At 45.5% G+C, this 14,148-nt stretch overlaps 1 protein-coding gene across 1 annotated transcript; it reads right to left on the bottom strand.

Moving 5' to 3' along the window:
- Positions 1 to 4,460: 4,460 nt before the first annotated feature.
- On the bottom strand, positions 4,461 to 11,474 carry MTURN (maturin, neural progenitor differentiation regulator homolog (Xenopus); the record flags this gene model as incomplete). The annotated part of the gene is made up of 2 exons (XM_009572821.1): positions 4,461 to 4,571; positions 11,352 to 11,474. Coding segments are annotated over 2 exons (234 nt in total), but the record flags the coding sequence as incomplete, so codon positions are not given.
- Between the last annotated feature and the right edge of the window lie 2,674 nt (positions 11,475 to 14,148).

The following is a 14,148-nucleotide window of genomic DNA, read 5'->3' as shown; positions in this document are numbered from 1 at the left end:
CAGCGCCAAGACGCGGCAGCAGCTAGCGTGCAGGTCACCGAGGCAGGAAAACTAACTTTGGCTATTCCCATCAAAAGCGGCATCCCTACAAGCGTGCGAGTTTCAAAGGCACAGCACTATGCATGGAAGGAAACTGCCTGGAAAACAGCCCAGAGCAGGGCAGGAGGTGGAGCTTAAGTCTGGTAGGGTTCAGGTCATCATGCTCAGGGGTGTGCTATTCCCCGCATTTCTGCGAAGAAACAGTCTGCCGATTTTTTCTCTCATGAGCAAGTCCTTTTAAGAGATGTTACTGTGCAGCCAATAAAGCAGCTTCCTGCTCCCTGACTGCTGCTCCTACCTACTCACACAGTATCATAAATAATAATGTTGGGGAAGAGAGGAGGAGGCGGCTTTTTAGTGAGCCTTTTCTCCATCCCTTCCTCTCTCAACCATCACAAGGCATTCATCAGGCAGGACACTAACGGAGAAACATGACCGAGCTCAAGGCCCCAGTAACGTCCAGAGCAGCTTTTTTATAAACCGCGTAGGTTCAATAAGCAGATACTTGGCAGGATGGTTTGGGCTGTCTCAGAAATCCCAGCACCTCTCTGAAAGGGGCCTTTCTCACTCTTGCCCCTGCTACCCAAAACAGTTGTTATGTTTCTGAAATCTGCTCTTCCCTTTGGCATCCCATGTATTTCTCATCCCCCAAATCTGCTCTTCCCTTTGGCATCCCATGTATTTCTCATCCCCCAAGCAGCACTCTGCTCATTGCATTCATGCAACTCATATTCAGAAGCGCCAGTTCTGCAAGAGGCTCTGCTCTGGCATATTTATATTTAGCTAGAGCATGAAACGCCTATGAAAGAAGGGCGAGGGAAAAGGGAGACTCTTCTGTGTCTTTTCACTAATGGTTTGCTTTGAGGATAGGCAATGATAGCACATACCTCTTTTCACTCACAGATCTAAAAGCACTTTATACACTGGTGGGCAAATAACACTAATGGCCCCTTTTACAAAAGGCTTAAGGTGGGACTTTCAAACGAGTTACCCTGCTCCCACTGAATTTCGTGGAGGCCTGGATGCATAACTGGAGGCCTGCCTTGAATTCCCAGCTGCTGAGATCCACCCGAAGCTCAGGACAAGGCAATGGCAGGGCTCTGAACCGACATCTCACCGAGTCCCCAGGCTTGCAAGCATTTATGCGTGTGTTTGCAAATCTTGTGTCTCAGTCTGACAGCCTAGCCACTGGGTCATGCTACCCCTGGTTAATTATTCAATGGCTACTAACCTCAATACGTGGTGGAGTGAGGGAAAAATAAAATACAAATAAAATATAAAAATACCTGGTAATACAACTAAACCAGTTCCGCATCTCTTGCATCGTTTGGTAAGTATGGAACAAATAACACAGTAATACAGAAATGTATTTTGGTCAAAGTAAGCAATCAATATTTTTTGATAAAATACATTCTATACACATGTAAATTCAATTTTCTATGTATAAAATTCCAGTTTATTCTCAGTGCTGCCTGGTCATGCTTCAGTTCAGCAGCAGCGCTCAACACATTCGACTCCCAGCAAAGTGGGAGGGGACAAGAGTGCTCAGCTCTCTGCAGGACCAAGCCTCACGCATCCCCTGGAGCGCCCTGTCCTGCGGGTCCCGTTTGAACAAAATCTCCCTGGCTTCAGCGGGAATTTTGCAGAGGTGAGCGCTGCAGAAGGGCCCCCCGGCTGTCCAGCACTTGCAGTCTGGTGTGGCAGTCACCCAAATGGCGTATGGCATTCCAAAAAAAAAGTGAGTTAGTGAATACAGAAAATAATGTATCTACATAATTTACAGCGTTACGTTTACTCGCAACCATATTAATGCTCAACCGCTCATTAACAATTCAATCAATATGCAGGGAAAGGTAGCAAAGTGCAGTACGTATTACAACCTCCTGTACGCAATTACAAGCACTGGATCTTACAGTCTTTCCTCATTTCATGAATTCCTGCCTATCCTGCTGCCACCCAGAGCCCAATTCTCCATTGAGCCTTGTGGAGTCAATCCTTCACAGCACCCAGGCCAGTTCAGATTGCATCCACGCCTCCGCCACCGGCCCCTAACGCCGTGCAAGGGGTGCAAGGCGCCTTTGGCTGCGGGTCCTCAGCTACCACCCATGTCCACCCCTGCACCCTCCCCTCTGTTGTGCCGGCGCTCGTCTGTGCAGTCACGCGCTGAACCAGATGGTGGGACTGATCCGGCTGGAAAACTGCCTGTCTGTAAAAAGGCAGAGGGTTATTTCCCAGCCAGACCGACCCCGCAGCCCAGCTCACGATGCAGCCGTGCCCGGGGCTTGCGCAGGTGTGCGTGTGGGTGCATGCACGTGCGTGTCGGTGCCAGCTGCACCTAAGCCAAACAAGTGGCTAGCGAGTGGCTAGCAAACCTGAACGGCAGGACTTTGCCTCCAGCTTGCGCTACTGTAAATTATGTATTGCATTACGTTACAGCAGAGGAAAGTCAGCCCCAAAAGATCTACTTGTATGAGCCGCAACCAAAGGATTGGAAGCTACGAAGAAAAAGGTTCTCCCGAAGCAAGGCTCTGTTTAAGGTTATGGCATCTGTTTTACCTGGAGAGGAAAGAAAAACTTAGGGACTTAAAGCAGGGGTGGAAACCACTGTTCTTACACTTTATTTTAGTAAGCAAAAAGCCTATTGCTGCTGTACAGTGTTATACAATGAACTGCCACGGTTTTCACGTCACTAGTCCATAGAAAATGTGCTGCGACTACCATGTTTATGCCTGCATGCTGAAAGAATGTACAAAGTTGCATTAAGCTCTTTCTCTTCCACTTTTTTTGGATATTCTTAAACTCTGACTTTTACAGTGTTGCAGACACTTCTGTGCATACTCAGGTACCACACACCATCCCAGTTATGGAACGTCTTTGCCCCAGACTGGAAAAATCAAGTACTATGCATCTCTCAAGCCATCATCAGAAATGTAAACCACCAAGAAAACTTGCTCTCTTAAGTAACCTTGAAAAAAAAGTCTTTAAAAAATCTATTGAAAAGGAGACATCGCTAACAACAGGGTTTTCAAAATGGTGCGAGTTGTTTCTAGGAGTTGTCCAAGCATTTCCTCTTCACTCACTTTTTGTTTTTATAAAGCTAATTCTGTATAAAAGGGCTTTTGAAGCGTGTGACTTTCATTTCACGATTTTTAAAAAATTGGAAAAAAGGAGTAAATTTAGAAACATTTTGCTCGATTGTGGAAAACAGCTATATTAAAACAGAATCCCCTTTGCTTCTCATATTTTCAGTACAAAAGGCAAGTAAATAAAGAGACCCTGCATCTTCACAGTCTAGCACTCATCCGAGTCACTTAAATCTATGCAAAATAGGTATAAAATATGAGGGGTCGTCTTCTCCTTTACACCAAGACCCCTCCAAGTCTCTCTGGGCAGCAAGTCCCCAGCTAAGTAAAACCTCACTAGTTTTTTTATCAGCCAAAGTAGTAGTATTTTAGCTCCCCTCCAACGAGGTGTAAATGCCCAGACTAGCTCAAAGACCCAGGGAGAGAAACAGGTCCAGCATAATTTTAAGAGCCAGGTGCTGGTTTATACCCTTATGGCTTCAAAGTTAAGTTGCACTTCAATTCACGATACCGTGAGGTTTGAGTAGTAATTTAGCAGTGTATTAAAAACAGCAAAGCTTAAAGTTGGTTGTCATGCAGAAGTGGGATAGGTGATGGCTATTTTTTAATTCATTTGTACGAAAGCAGCATTTGGCTTTGGATCAAATGGTGTTGAAGTAGCAGGGTTGGTTATAACGTGTACTGCTGATACTAATTACTCCCAGTTATTAATGCAGCACTTGTAAACTCAATTGTCAGTAAAACAACATTAATATATCTGACACCAATACTCCCCTGGATTTTCCGCTTCCCATTATTTTTGTTAAGCCTTCATGTGCACTTCTGCAGTACTGACCACTATTAAACTAGTGTTTTTCAGGAGAAATCTCTCCAAGTTTGGTACTTTGTCAAAAACCATAGCTGTAGAACTAAAAAGAAAAGCACAGGTCGCGTTTGCTCTCTGCGCTGGTTTCCTCGGAAAGGTCACCAGTGAGGACTCGGCACTCTCACCTCATGCTTCCTACAGTCACGGTACTCTACATTTATGTCAGTGAACGCTACTCTCGAACACAAATCAAAGAGACAAGTCAGCAACAAAACTACTTCTAGACTGGTAACGGCAGAATGCTACCAAGACAACTCCATAGAAAACCCATTGAAGCAGGAGCAAAATTCAGGTTACTTCTTAGCAAAGCTCATCACAGATTTTTTTTTTTTTTTTTTTTAAACTGTTTTGTAAAACTTTTATCCTGGGAGCCAGATATCCCCATGTGATGCGCTAATTCGAACAGGCTAACGTGGGACCACCTGACCCCACCTGGTACCAAAGGCTTCTGAATTTTTTAGCTTCTCAGAAAATCACTGCTGACTGACACCCATCTGTTGGTGATCGGCTTCTGGTTCCTCTTCTTCCACATCTGCGTTATATTCTTCAAATGCATCATCATCAACATCTGGAAGCCCAAGTAACTACAAAGAAGAGAAAATACTGTGTAATAGCGAATTACCCGCTCGTGCAGCTTCACTGCAAATCTTCACACAATACCTCGGTGCCGCTTCTTGAAAACCTCAAACCCTGGAATAACAGTATTGCATAACGATCTCGACTCTCTTTCTCTCCCTCCTGTGACAGAGAAAGATTTGAAAATGCATCCTCACACCAAATTAAGTGCTCAGAGACCAGAAGATAAATAAAACCAAAGCAAAGCACTTGCAAAAAGCTTCACGTTCTTCCCTGAGGTCATATCACGAATTGTTGAGTGTTTAGACTTGGCAGTGGTTTAACTTCAGAAAGAAATGTGATAATACTGTAGCAGTAGTTATCTCGGTTTAAGATTGTGTTCGGCAACCCTACAAAAGCCAAAGAAGAAAGCATCCTCGTGCAGAACTGGCTAGTATGGAGTAGGCAAGGAGTCCCTAAAAACCTAAAGATCCCACCATGTTAAGTGCTTCTCTTTTACCCTTCACTCCATCACACCAGACGAAGCCTTGCACGCTGGGTGAAGCCCTCGCAGTGAGAAATACTGCGTATTCAACTCAAAATTGCCCAAGTCCCTTTAAATTTCTGCAAATTAGATTTGGGCTTGTGAAGAACGGCCAGCCCATCTTCCTTGTACGATGTCTGGATGCCTTCACCTGATGGCTCCGATCACTGCAACGGCACTTGTTCGCTACAGGAAAAGGAGCAAACAGCGACGTTTGAACTTTTCCCCTCTCCTCCAAAAGGTTGCCAAGCCAACAGAAGTCAGGAAGACAGATAAACCAAGTAATAGTCAAAATAATGCATCTGTTGTGGAAATCTCATATTAGAATCCTCCACTAGCAGCTATTAATATCCACAAAGCAAAATCACACGCCAGGCATTATTGGGAATACCACGTATTCAGCTTGCCAGGGCTGGAAGCGCAGTACAGATGCATGCAACACTCTGTTTGGAGAGTGACGCAGCTGTTAGCTCTCACAAGAGGCAAAACCCAGAAAAATCAGGAGGAGAGTGACACTTGTTAGGTGGTAGCATGCAAATGAGAAGGCTGTGACGAGGCAGATTTTTAGGGACCTAAACTAATTTAGTCTGTGATCAACGTTCAAAATTATTCAGTGGGTACAAAGACAATGCACAGAATTAGCCTCTGGGTCCAATAAAGCTTGTATTCCTCACTGCCACTGGGAGAAAAAACAGCTTTTTAGTTGCAGGGTTTCTTCGACAGGGAAATGGAAGGAGAATTTGCTGACTAAACCCCCTCCTTCGCATTTTAAAAATACTTACAGAGAGACCCCAAGCTGAAAATGTTCTTGTTTTCTGAGCAGAACAAAGAGTAAATATTCCTATGCATACATATTTTTCAAATCAAATGCTTAACTGAACGTGAAACCACTTGGTTCATTTTCAGGATGCGGGGGTTTTGTTTTATGTTGAAGCTAAAATTAAAATACTCAGTTTTTAAAATGCAAAAGCAAGGCCTCTAGGCTTTCTTATCCACCAGTATTATTTTCGCTAAACTGATTTGGTGTATTCAAATTAAATGTGAGTGTTGTACTGCTCCGTTTATATCACCCAGCCAAAAGAGCTTTGATCACATTCTTTTTGCCCAGCTCTGGTTATAATTCCTCCTTGACTTGCAGGGAAATGAGCCACGTGAGTCTTCATTTCATGGGATACTGTAAGCCTTTCCCATGCAAAATCAGCATGGAAAACACAACAGACACCACGAGAACCGCAAAGCCGCGCACAATCCCAAAGGATGGGGAGCACATCCTGCTTTTCGCACATCCCCTCTCCCTTCGCCGTCGGGAAACCCAGCTCTCCTCTCCCTGGCGCAGCGTAAATCGAAGAGTGATGCCACTGACGTTAGCGGTTTTACAGAGCATAGGAAGGATGGGGATGGGATGGGATGGGATGGGATGGGATGGGATGGGATGGGATGGGATGGGATGTTCCTCTAAGAGAGGACACTTTAGGATCTTCCAAGGCACCGAGGACCTCAACCATGCAGGTCCTGCTTTTAGGGGTCGTGTCTTGTCACTTCCCACAGGACTACGGTCCCTCACCGCTGTTAACCCTTACTGCTCTCTGGACTGCAGTGACAGATCAGCCCACACCTTGACCCCAAGGAAGGAGGATCAGGGTCCAAAGTGCAGAGAGCTCTACAAACATTGGGTCAAAGCAGAAGGAGGGTGTATAAAAGATGAGGACAAAATAAGATGATGAAGGTGGCTTGAGTTGACCCTAGACCGACTCCCACCTTCTCTTCTTTCAAAAACACTAGTTTCTGCTTCTAGTCTGTATCTACCTCATAGATTAAAGTACCAGCTATGTGGCAGACTTGAAAGGACTTTAACGGAGAGCGAAAACAAGGAGGAAAGAGGTAAGACAGGAAAGGGGTTTAGAAAGAGAGAGCTGATCCATCAGCCAAACAGCCAAGGGGAACAAAACTGCCAGATGGGGACGCGTGGGGGACAGGAGGGTGGTGAGGAGGGAGGGAGGGCAACAACCAGCGGCGCCAAACTACCCATCTGGAGGTAAAGGAGCGGTCACTGGGACATGTATGAATTCAATGAATATGGGATAAATGGCTTTTACGCTGCAGACTGCCCAGTTCAGATGTAGCTTTTCAGGCTGAAGGTGAGCTCAATGCAGGAGCCCTGGAATTTGCTGCTGAATTGTATGACTTGTGTGTTGGTTCTCTGCAAACTCTGCCAGTTGGTGTGATGTCCCTCAGGCATTTTTATTTTTTATTTGCCTTACTTTCCTAACTCTTTCAAAGTACCCTGATTTTATACAAATAACCTAGTAGTTTTTAAGTCACAAAAGCAGAGTGACATTGCCTCCTACCAAAAGCTGACATACAAGCACACTGAAAAATAAACCAAATACAAGACTGAGCTTTAGCAGTCCACACGATGCTACACTAGAGATAACGTGATCTGTCGAATCCCGGTGTGAAGGGCTTAGTCTCCAGGCAGATGTGCTTTCAAGCACCAGCATGGACACTTCTGGCACCAGAGAGACAAGGGTGTTGGAGGAGCTGGGATGCTCTGAGGCAAATAGTGGTATTTGAGCCCAGTGCTATTGATAGCACTTCATGTACCTGCTGGTGTCTGGCATTTTTGGATGCTCCCTGAATAAGTGGATAATAAGGCGAATCACACAGTTTTGTGGAAACCAACCCAGGAAGGCAGTAACGGGCAGAGACAACATGCCCCCCGCCACCTTCAGCAAAGAAATAGCTTGACCTTGTCCACAGCAGGATTTAGAAGTGCGGTTTAGCTGTCACAGGTTAACCAACACTTTTTAAAAGCCTCGTCTAAATAAACATCCTGCCCTGGTGCTGTGTTTATGCCCATAAAATGTAAGGGAGAGATGCCTGAGAGCAGTAAGGGCTGATGAGCAGCCCCCAGACCGCCCTTGTTGCCTCCTGCACCCAGGGAAGAGCAGCGAGCAGAAGGAATTCTCTGTCTCTCACTGAGAGGGACGCTAACCACTGGGCATCCCCGCTCTCACCGCCTCCGAAACACGGGGCCCGTAGCGTGAGCAGCCAGTCCCTTCCCACGCCGCAGCCACAGGGTAAGCCTGCGGAGACACAGCTGGGCTGTTACCATGAATGCGTGGAGCAGGGCTGAGATGAGTTACTGGGCGAAAATCGGTCTGGGAGCCTTCAGTTAAAGGAGGGCAGGTGCTCATGCTGTGCACGAGGGCATGGAGAGCTGCTGATGCACCACCAACGTCTCTTCCTAAACATTTCCCTCCAAAGGACCCCGACAAAGACTTTCAAAACTGTCTAATAATCTTGGATGTCTGGCTGGAAATACCAAAATGGGAAAGACTTTCAGAAGGTACTGTACTCGGCACTGGTGAGGCCGCACCTCGAATACTGTGTTCAGTTTTGGGCCCCTCACTACAGGAAGGACATTGAGGTGCTGGAGCGTGTCCAGAGAAGGGCAACGAAGCTGGTGAAGGGTCTGGAGAACAAGTCTTATGAGGAGCGGCTGAGGGAACTGGGGTTGTTTAGCCTGGAGAAGAGGAGGCTGAGGGGAGACCTCATCGCGCTCTACAACTACCTGAAAGGAGGTTGTAGCGAGGTGGGGGTTGGTCTCTTCTCCCAAGTAACTGGCGATAGGACGAGAGGAAACGGCCTCAAGTTGCGCCAAGGGAGGTTTAGACTGGACATTAGGAAAAATTTCTTTACTGAACGAGTGGTCAGGCCTTGGAACAGGCTGCCAAGCGAAGTGATGGAGTCACCATCCCTGGAGGTATTCAAAAGACGTGTAGATGAGGCGCTTAGGGACATGGTTTAGTGGGTATGGTAGTGTTGGGTTGGACTCGATGATCCTAAAGGTCTTTTCCAACCTTAATGATTCTATGATTCTAAGGTGCTTACCAAGCACATGCTAAAAACCTGGCCCCTCCTCAGCGTCTCAAACTGAGTAGCCAGGACCATCAGATGCTTCAGAAGAGCCTGGTCTGACCTTCAGCACCAGTTTTTCCTAAACTGCCATTTTTCAAACTGAAATTTGCCAGACCGGTCTCCGACAGCAGACTCGGTTGGGATAGTGGAGAAGAAATGCCCTGCAAATGCACTGTTACCTCCACGCTCACAGCAAGGTGGTTTCATTAGCAAAACAGGTCCAGCAGAGAAAGGATGGGGAACAGCGTGAAGTAATGCCAAGGAAATAATTTCCCCATATTGATGAAAAGTGGTTTTGTTCTCGCAAAGGCCTGAGGGTGTAAAATAACTGTTTCCATACATCTATTGTAACACCCTTCCCTTTTTAAAACCTCTCCTACCACGCATGTGCTATTTTTAATAATTACAATAAGGGGAAAATGTCAATACATTCCTTATTAGACTTGTCTACACACAACCATACCTTGAATGATAAAACCGGTTTTGTTACGCTGATGCAAATCACTGAATACTAGGTCAAAGGAGAATCTGAGAAACTTAATCTTTGTGACACATCCAAGAGAAAATGAAGAGGTACTTGACTACAGTCTGCAAGAGGTCTTTGACAACTGAGGACACTGTTCTTGAGCAGACAAAAGCATAATGAAATTCAACAGGAAGCAAAACTAGAAAAATGCAGATTGTAAATAAAAGCTTTTCACAGGATCATAACTAATGATGAGAAGAAAAAGTGCCCAGTAACGTTGTAGCCTTTAAGTCACCTGAAGACCTTACATCATGAATGGGTGTCTTTGGAAAGGGTACGCTACAGCTCAACCACAATTTATGCGCTCGGTGGTAGGAATCATGGGGTGAAATGTGATGTATTAACGAAGGGCCCAGGCTAAATGAACATAATGGTTCCCCTTGCTTTGAACCTTTTTATTCTGAAGAGTAGCTTAACTTGGTTTGACTGAAGCCAATTTCTCAGCAACTTAAGCTATGCTGAAATAAATGTGGTTTAAATGAAGTAAGTGATCTGTACCAATTTAATTAAGTCTTTTTGAAGTCCTCTTTAGTTAAACCAATGGAAGTTTCTCCTCAAAGACACAGCTTTTCTGAGACGGAGAAAACAGCTATGAAGATCCAAGAGCCAAATACTGTTCTGGGAAACATATTTATATTTTTGTATGTTTTCACAATTACAAGCAGCTGTACTGACGGATCAGATTTCCAGTCCTTTCTAAGAAAAGTGTGCATCTGTTCTATTTATTTCCAGTCTCTCAAAGGATTCTTTAGAACGATGCTCTCGTATGTCGACCAGCTGCAGCGGTCTGCGGCAAGGCAATGCAAGGGTGTAACGCAGGGAGGGCCGGTGTTTTCATATTGGCGCTCCAGGCCCTCCCTTTCGTGCTAAATACTTGGGATACATTTTCAGTCTTCTTGATTAGTCAGCCAGAAAAAGAGAGGAGGGAAAAAGATCCACATTTTCAGTTGAGTTTAAAAACGTCCATCGGTCAGCTTTCCCATGGATATCACGGGAGCACGGCTCTGGCAACAAACCTCTGCTCTGCTGTGCACCAGCCCCTTACCCAGCCCAAGGCTCTCAAAAGGAGAGGCTGTGCAACGGGAGGATTTGGCAAAAATGAAGGACAACAGCCAGCTTAAGCCACCTCACCCCAATGCAACCCAGGCTTTGACCAAAATCTTAGTGTTAAACAAGGACAGAGAAAGCTGAGTAGCAGCAAAACAGAAAAATACACACCCCCTCCCCACAAAACCCAGCTTCTGCTCCAACCTCTTCTCAAGCAGTGACCAAACTGGCGTTTGCAAATACCAAGTGGCAACCATCCTAACAGCAAAATCTGGACCGCTTGGGAGAAACAAAAGCCAACCCTAAAATAAAACAAACCACTCTGAGGAGAAACCATATTTCCAGCTTCCCAGAGATTCACTCTCGCTACTCAGATCCTTGCAAAACTCCCCAATTCCAGTGCCAGGAAATAACTCTGCCACAAAGTCCCGCGGCGCTGACTCTCATCCCGTTCCTCGGAGTCAGCACTGCATCAGCAGGACGGGAGCCCCTGCGCAGCTGGGGAGCCCGCCTGCCGCACCAGTTGGCCTCCCACCCCGCGCGGGAATCTCATCCCCTCAAACGCAGAGATGGAAATAAAAAGGCAGCTGGCTTCCAAGGAACAACTTCCAATTGCCTGATAGTAGCTTACGTGCTAACACCCCTGCGCCCAGGCAGCTGACTGGAGATGTAAGTCCCTGCGGAAGAAAAGCCACCGTGCTCCATCCAGTGCTATCCTATTAAAAGTCACAGGTAATTGTCAATGTTTAGAAGTAGAAAAGAGGCACTTACGGGTCTGAAGGATTTGAAGACTTTTTCCAATATTTCATGGAGTGTCTTTTTCCCACAGGAGGAGATGTAATCCTGTGCGAGCTGCAGAAACGGTAAGCAGTCCTCACTTTCGCTCCACACGTGCTGAAAGCCAACAGCAACACATGAAAGAAAAGGCATTAACAGGAATTCACGCCAGCCTTTCCACGTGATTTTATACAGTGACACGTTGTAAACATCTGCCGAAGTACACTGGGCCTCCTGCAGTTCAGACCCGCACTGGGGACAGGCACTGCAGGCTGTTTCAGAAGCCATGCTTCTGAGGAGGAACCCTGATTTTACTAACACGATGCATCAGAAAGCAGGGAAATCAATCCAGAAGAGAAAACGCCTTATGACGGCACCAGCAATGAAGGGTAGGCACGCCTTGCACACGCGCATTTTACAAGTAAAGGTGTTTTCATTTGCCATCAGCCCAGCTCAGACCTGGAGGTCACGCTGGGTTTTCTCTTCTTCTGCATCACCCACTGCAATGAAGCCCTCAGGAAGAGCTAAAGCATCTCTTTTTGTCTTCCTGGCTTTAGTGCAAGTGTGATGCGACCCTGGAGGTGGAACTTGATGCATAATTCTCTTGATGATGCAGAAGAAAAGATGCAAAATATACCCGCAGGTTAGACACAGAGCCAAAGAGAGACATTTGGGCACTTACAGCATCCTGACACTTCATGCCTCCCTCCCTGTTTTGAGGTTTACTCCTCCTAGACCCAAATCTTCTCTTCTCGGGCGGGCACATTTAAACCCATTTGGGATATTCCTCTCGTCTTGCTCTTGCGTTGGACGTGCTGGTTCCCCAGCCTGGCTCTGTGAAGCCTCTCCCAGAACTGATGCTTATTCTGCTGCTACGAGGTTGTTTGAAAGAGCTGGTGAGCGATGGTGGAAGCACTCAGGCAACAATGCTTCTTGCACACAAGGGCAGCACGCAGCACAAGCTAATGCGTGCTTTTAAAGACCTTCTTTTTGAGGACTCTGTGCATGGGATTGGCTTAGGCAGTCTGCTACGCAGAGAAGCGTAATACTGCAAAATTGGTTTGAGACTCTTGTACCTCTATTTTTGCACAGCAGCTCTTTTCCCCAAAGTGCCGTGCAGCTTTTTATTGTGCTATAAACAGTAGGTAATGCTTAAACAAGGAAAGACGAGGGTCTCTCTGAAGCTTAACTTAGTCAGAACGGCAGATGTTTCAATCCCTAACATAAGGCTTGCACGTCGCATTCCTGTTCAGCGGAGAATACCTGCCAGGGATGCAGTTTCACACTTATTGAAAGAAAACACTACTTAACATCACCTAAGCTGCAGTTTTAAGACGGAAACTGTAACTGCCTTGCTATGAACCTCACTTGACCTACATTTTCTTTGCTTCTTGTTGCATTTTACAAGCATAAACATAGTGAAATATTTTGTTATAAAAAGAGCCCTGCCTTACTGAGTGGGTTCTGCTCTTTCCATATAACCAGAGTCATCTCTTAACCAGTCTGGCAATAAAAATAAGTTCTTTACTGACTTGCCAACTCTCAAAGGCACATACCACAAGTCTCATGATACTTCATGCCATCTCAGAGTCATGGGCCTTGTAGTCCTATAAATATACAACCAAATCTCAGCTTCTGTTTACAAAAAATAATAAACAAATGTCTGCACTTTGTGATTTCTATGGCCTAAAAAGGCAGAAGGTACATGAAGTGAACTCAAATGAACCCTCTCTAAAATATCAAACGAACACTTTCAAATCACAACATTTCAAGAACAGCCTCGAGATTTTGGAGGTCTGGCCCATGATTTCTTAATACTTGGGGTTAGCAATAACCGTTCGGTTACTTCTAATCTTTGCATCAAACTTAAGAGCTGGATATTGCAGCTTGGCAATTCATGGCTCGTGCTGAACCTGTTGTAATTGTTTATATGTATAAAACGATTATGACTGCTAACATCCTGATTCTTGTTTAAATTGTGGCTTCTTTTGACTACCAGCGCTATACACAGGAGCTTCCACACAAATGAAAATCAGGCCCTGCCCTTTTATAAATAATAGCTAGTTCGTTCCCCAGGGAAAGTTAACCCCATGTTGTTCTATCATGTTTCTACAGTCCCTTTTCAAGCTGCACCACGTTTTAGACTCCAGTGTGAATTTGTCAGCAGTAGCACAGAATATGATGATCTAGCACGAGGGGAAAACCTAAGTGAGTAACTTGATCCTTGAGCCTTTGAAGAGACTTTTTTGCATAGCATCGTAAGGCCATAAGCAAGTAAAGCTTTCAACAATTTCCACGTCTGCAGAAGATTTAAAAACTTTGGCTGTAGCAACAAACACACTATGAAAGGTCTCACGTGCCATTAGTGCACGCATCTCATTTGGAAATGGCTTGATTTCATCTCTCCCCCCCAAGAAAAATCCTTAACCGTAATAAGACCAGGGTTATAATACCTATATGCTCAGCTGCATCTACAGTTCTCTGTAGACATTCAGCTCTGCACCGTGGCAGCTGAGGAACTGAGTCTCACCACTGACTCACACATCTCCAGAGGAACCTGCACAAGGAATTTTGGCCTCTCAAAATAAAAACAAACGTAATTTGAGGATTCAGCTCTTGCTTAGAAAGTTAGAGCAGTCAGTGAGGCTGCACATACGGAGATGCTTTTCCTGGAAAAACCCTGATGCCTGAGAACCTCTTTGCAGTGGGAGAAGCAGGCTGCTGGCAAACCAGTGGACCACAGTGCTCGGCCGTGGCTGCGCAATTAAAAAAATATTAACCTCATCATCTG

This window comes from Fulmarus glacialis, unplaced genomic scaffold (genome assembly GCF_000690835.1).
Source record: "Fulmarus glacialis isolate BGI_N327 unplaced genomic scaffold, ASM69083v1 scaffold4272, whole genome shotgun sequence".
NCBI classification, from domain to species: domain Eukaryota; kingdom Metazoa; phylum Chordata; class Aves; order Procellariiformes; family Procellariidae; genus Fulmarus; species Fulmarus glacialis.
Note: the sequence above shows the minus strand (reverse complement) of the source record. Positions and strands in the feature narration are given on the sequence as shown.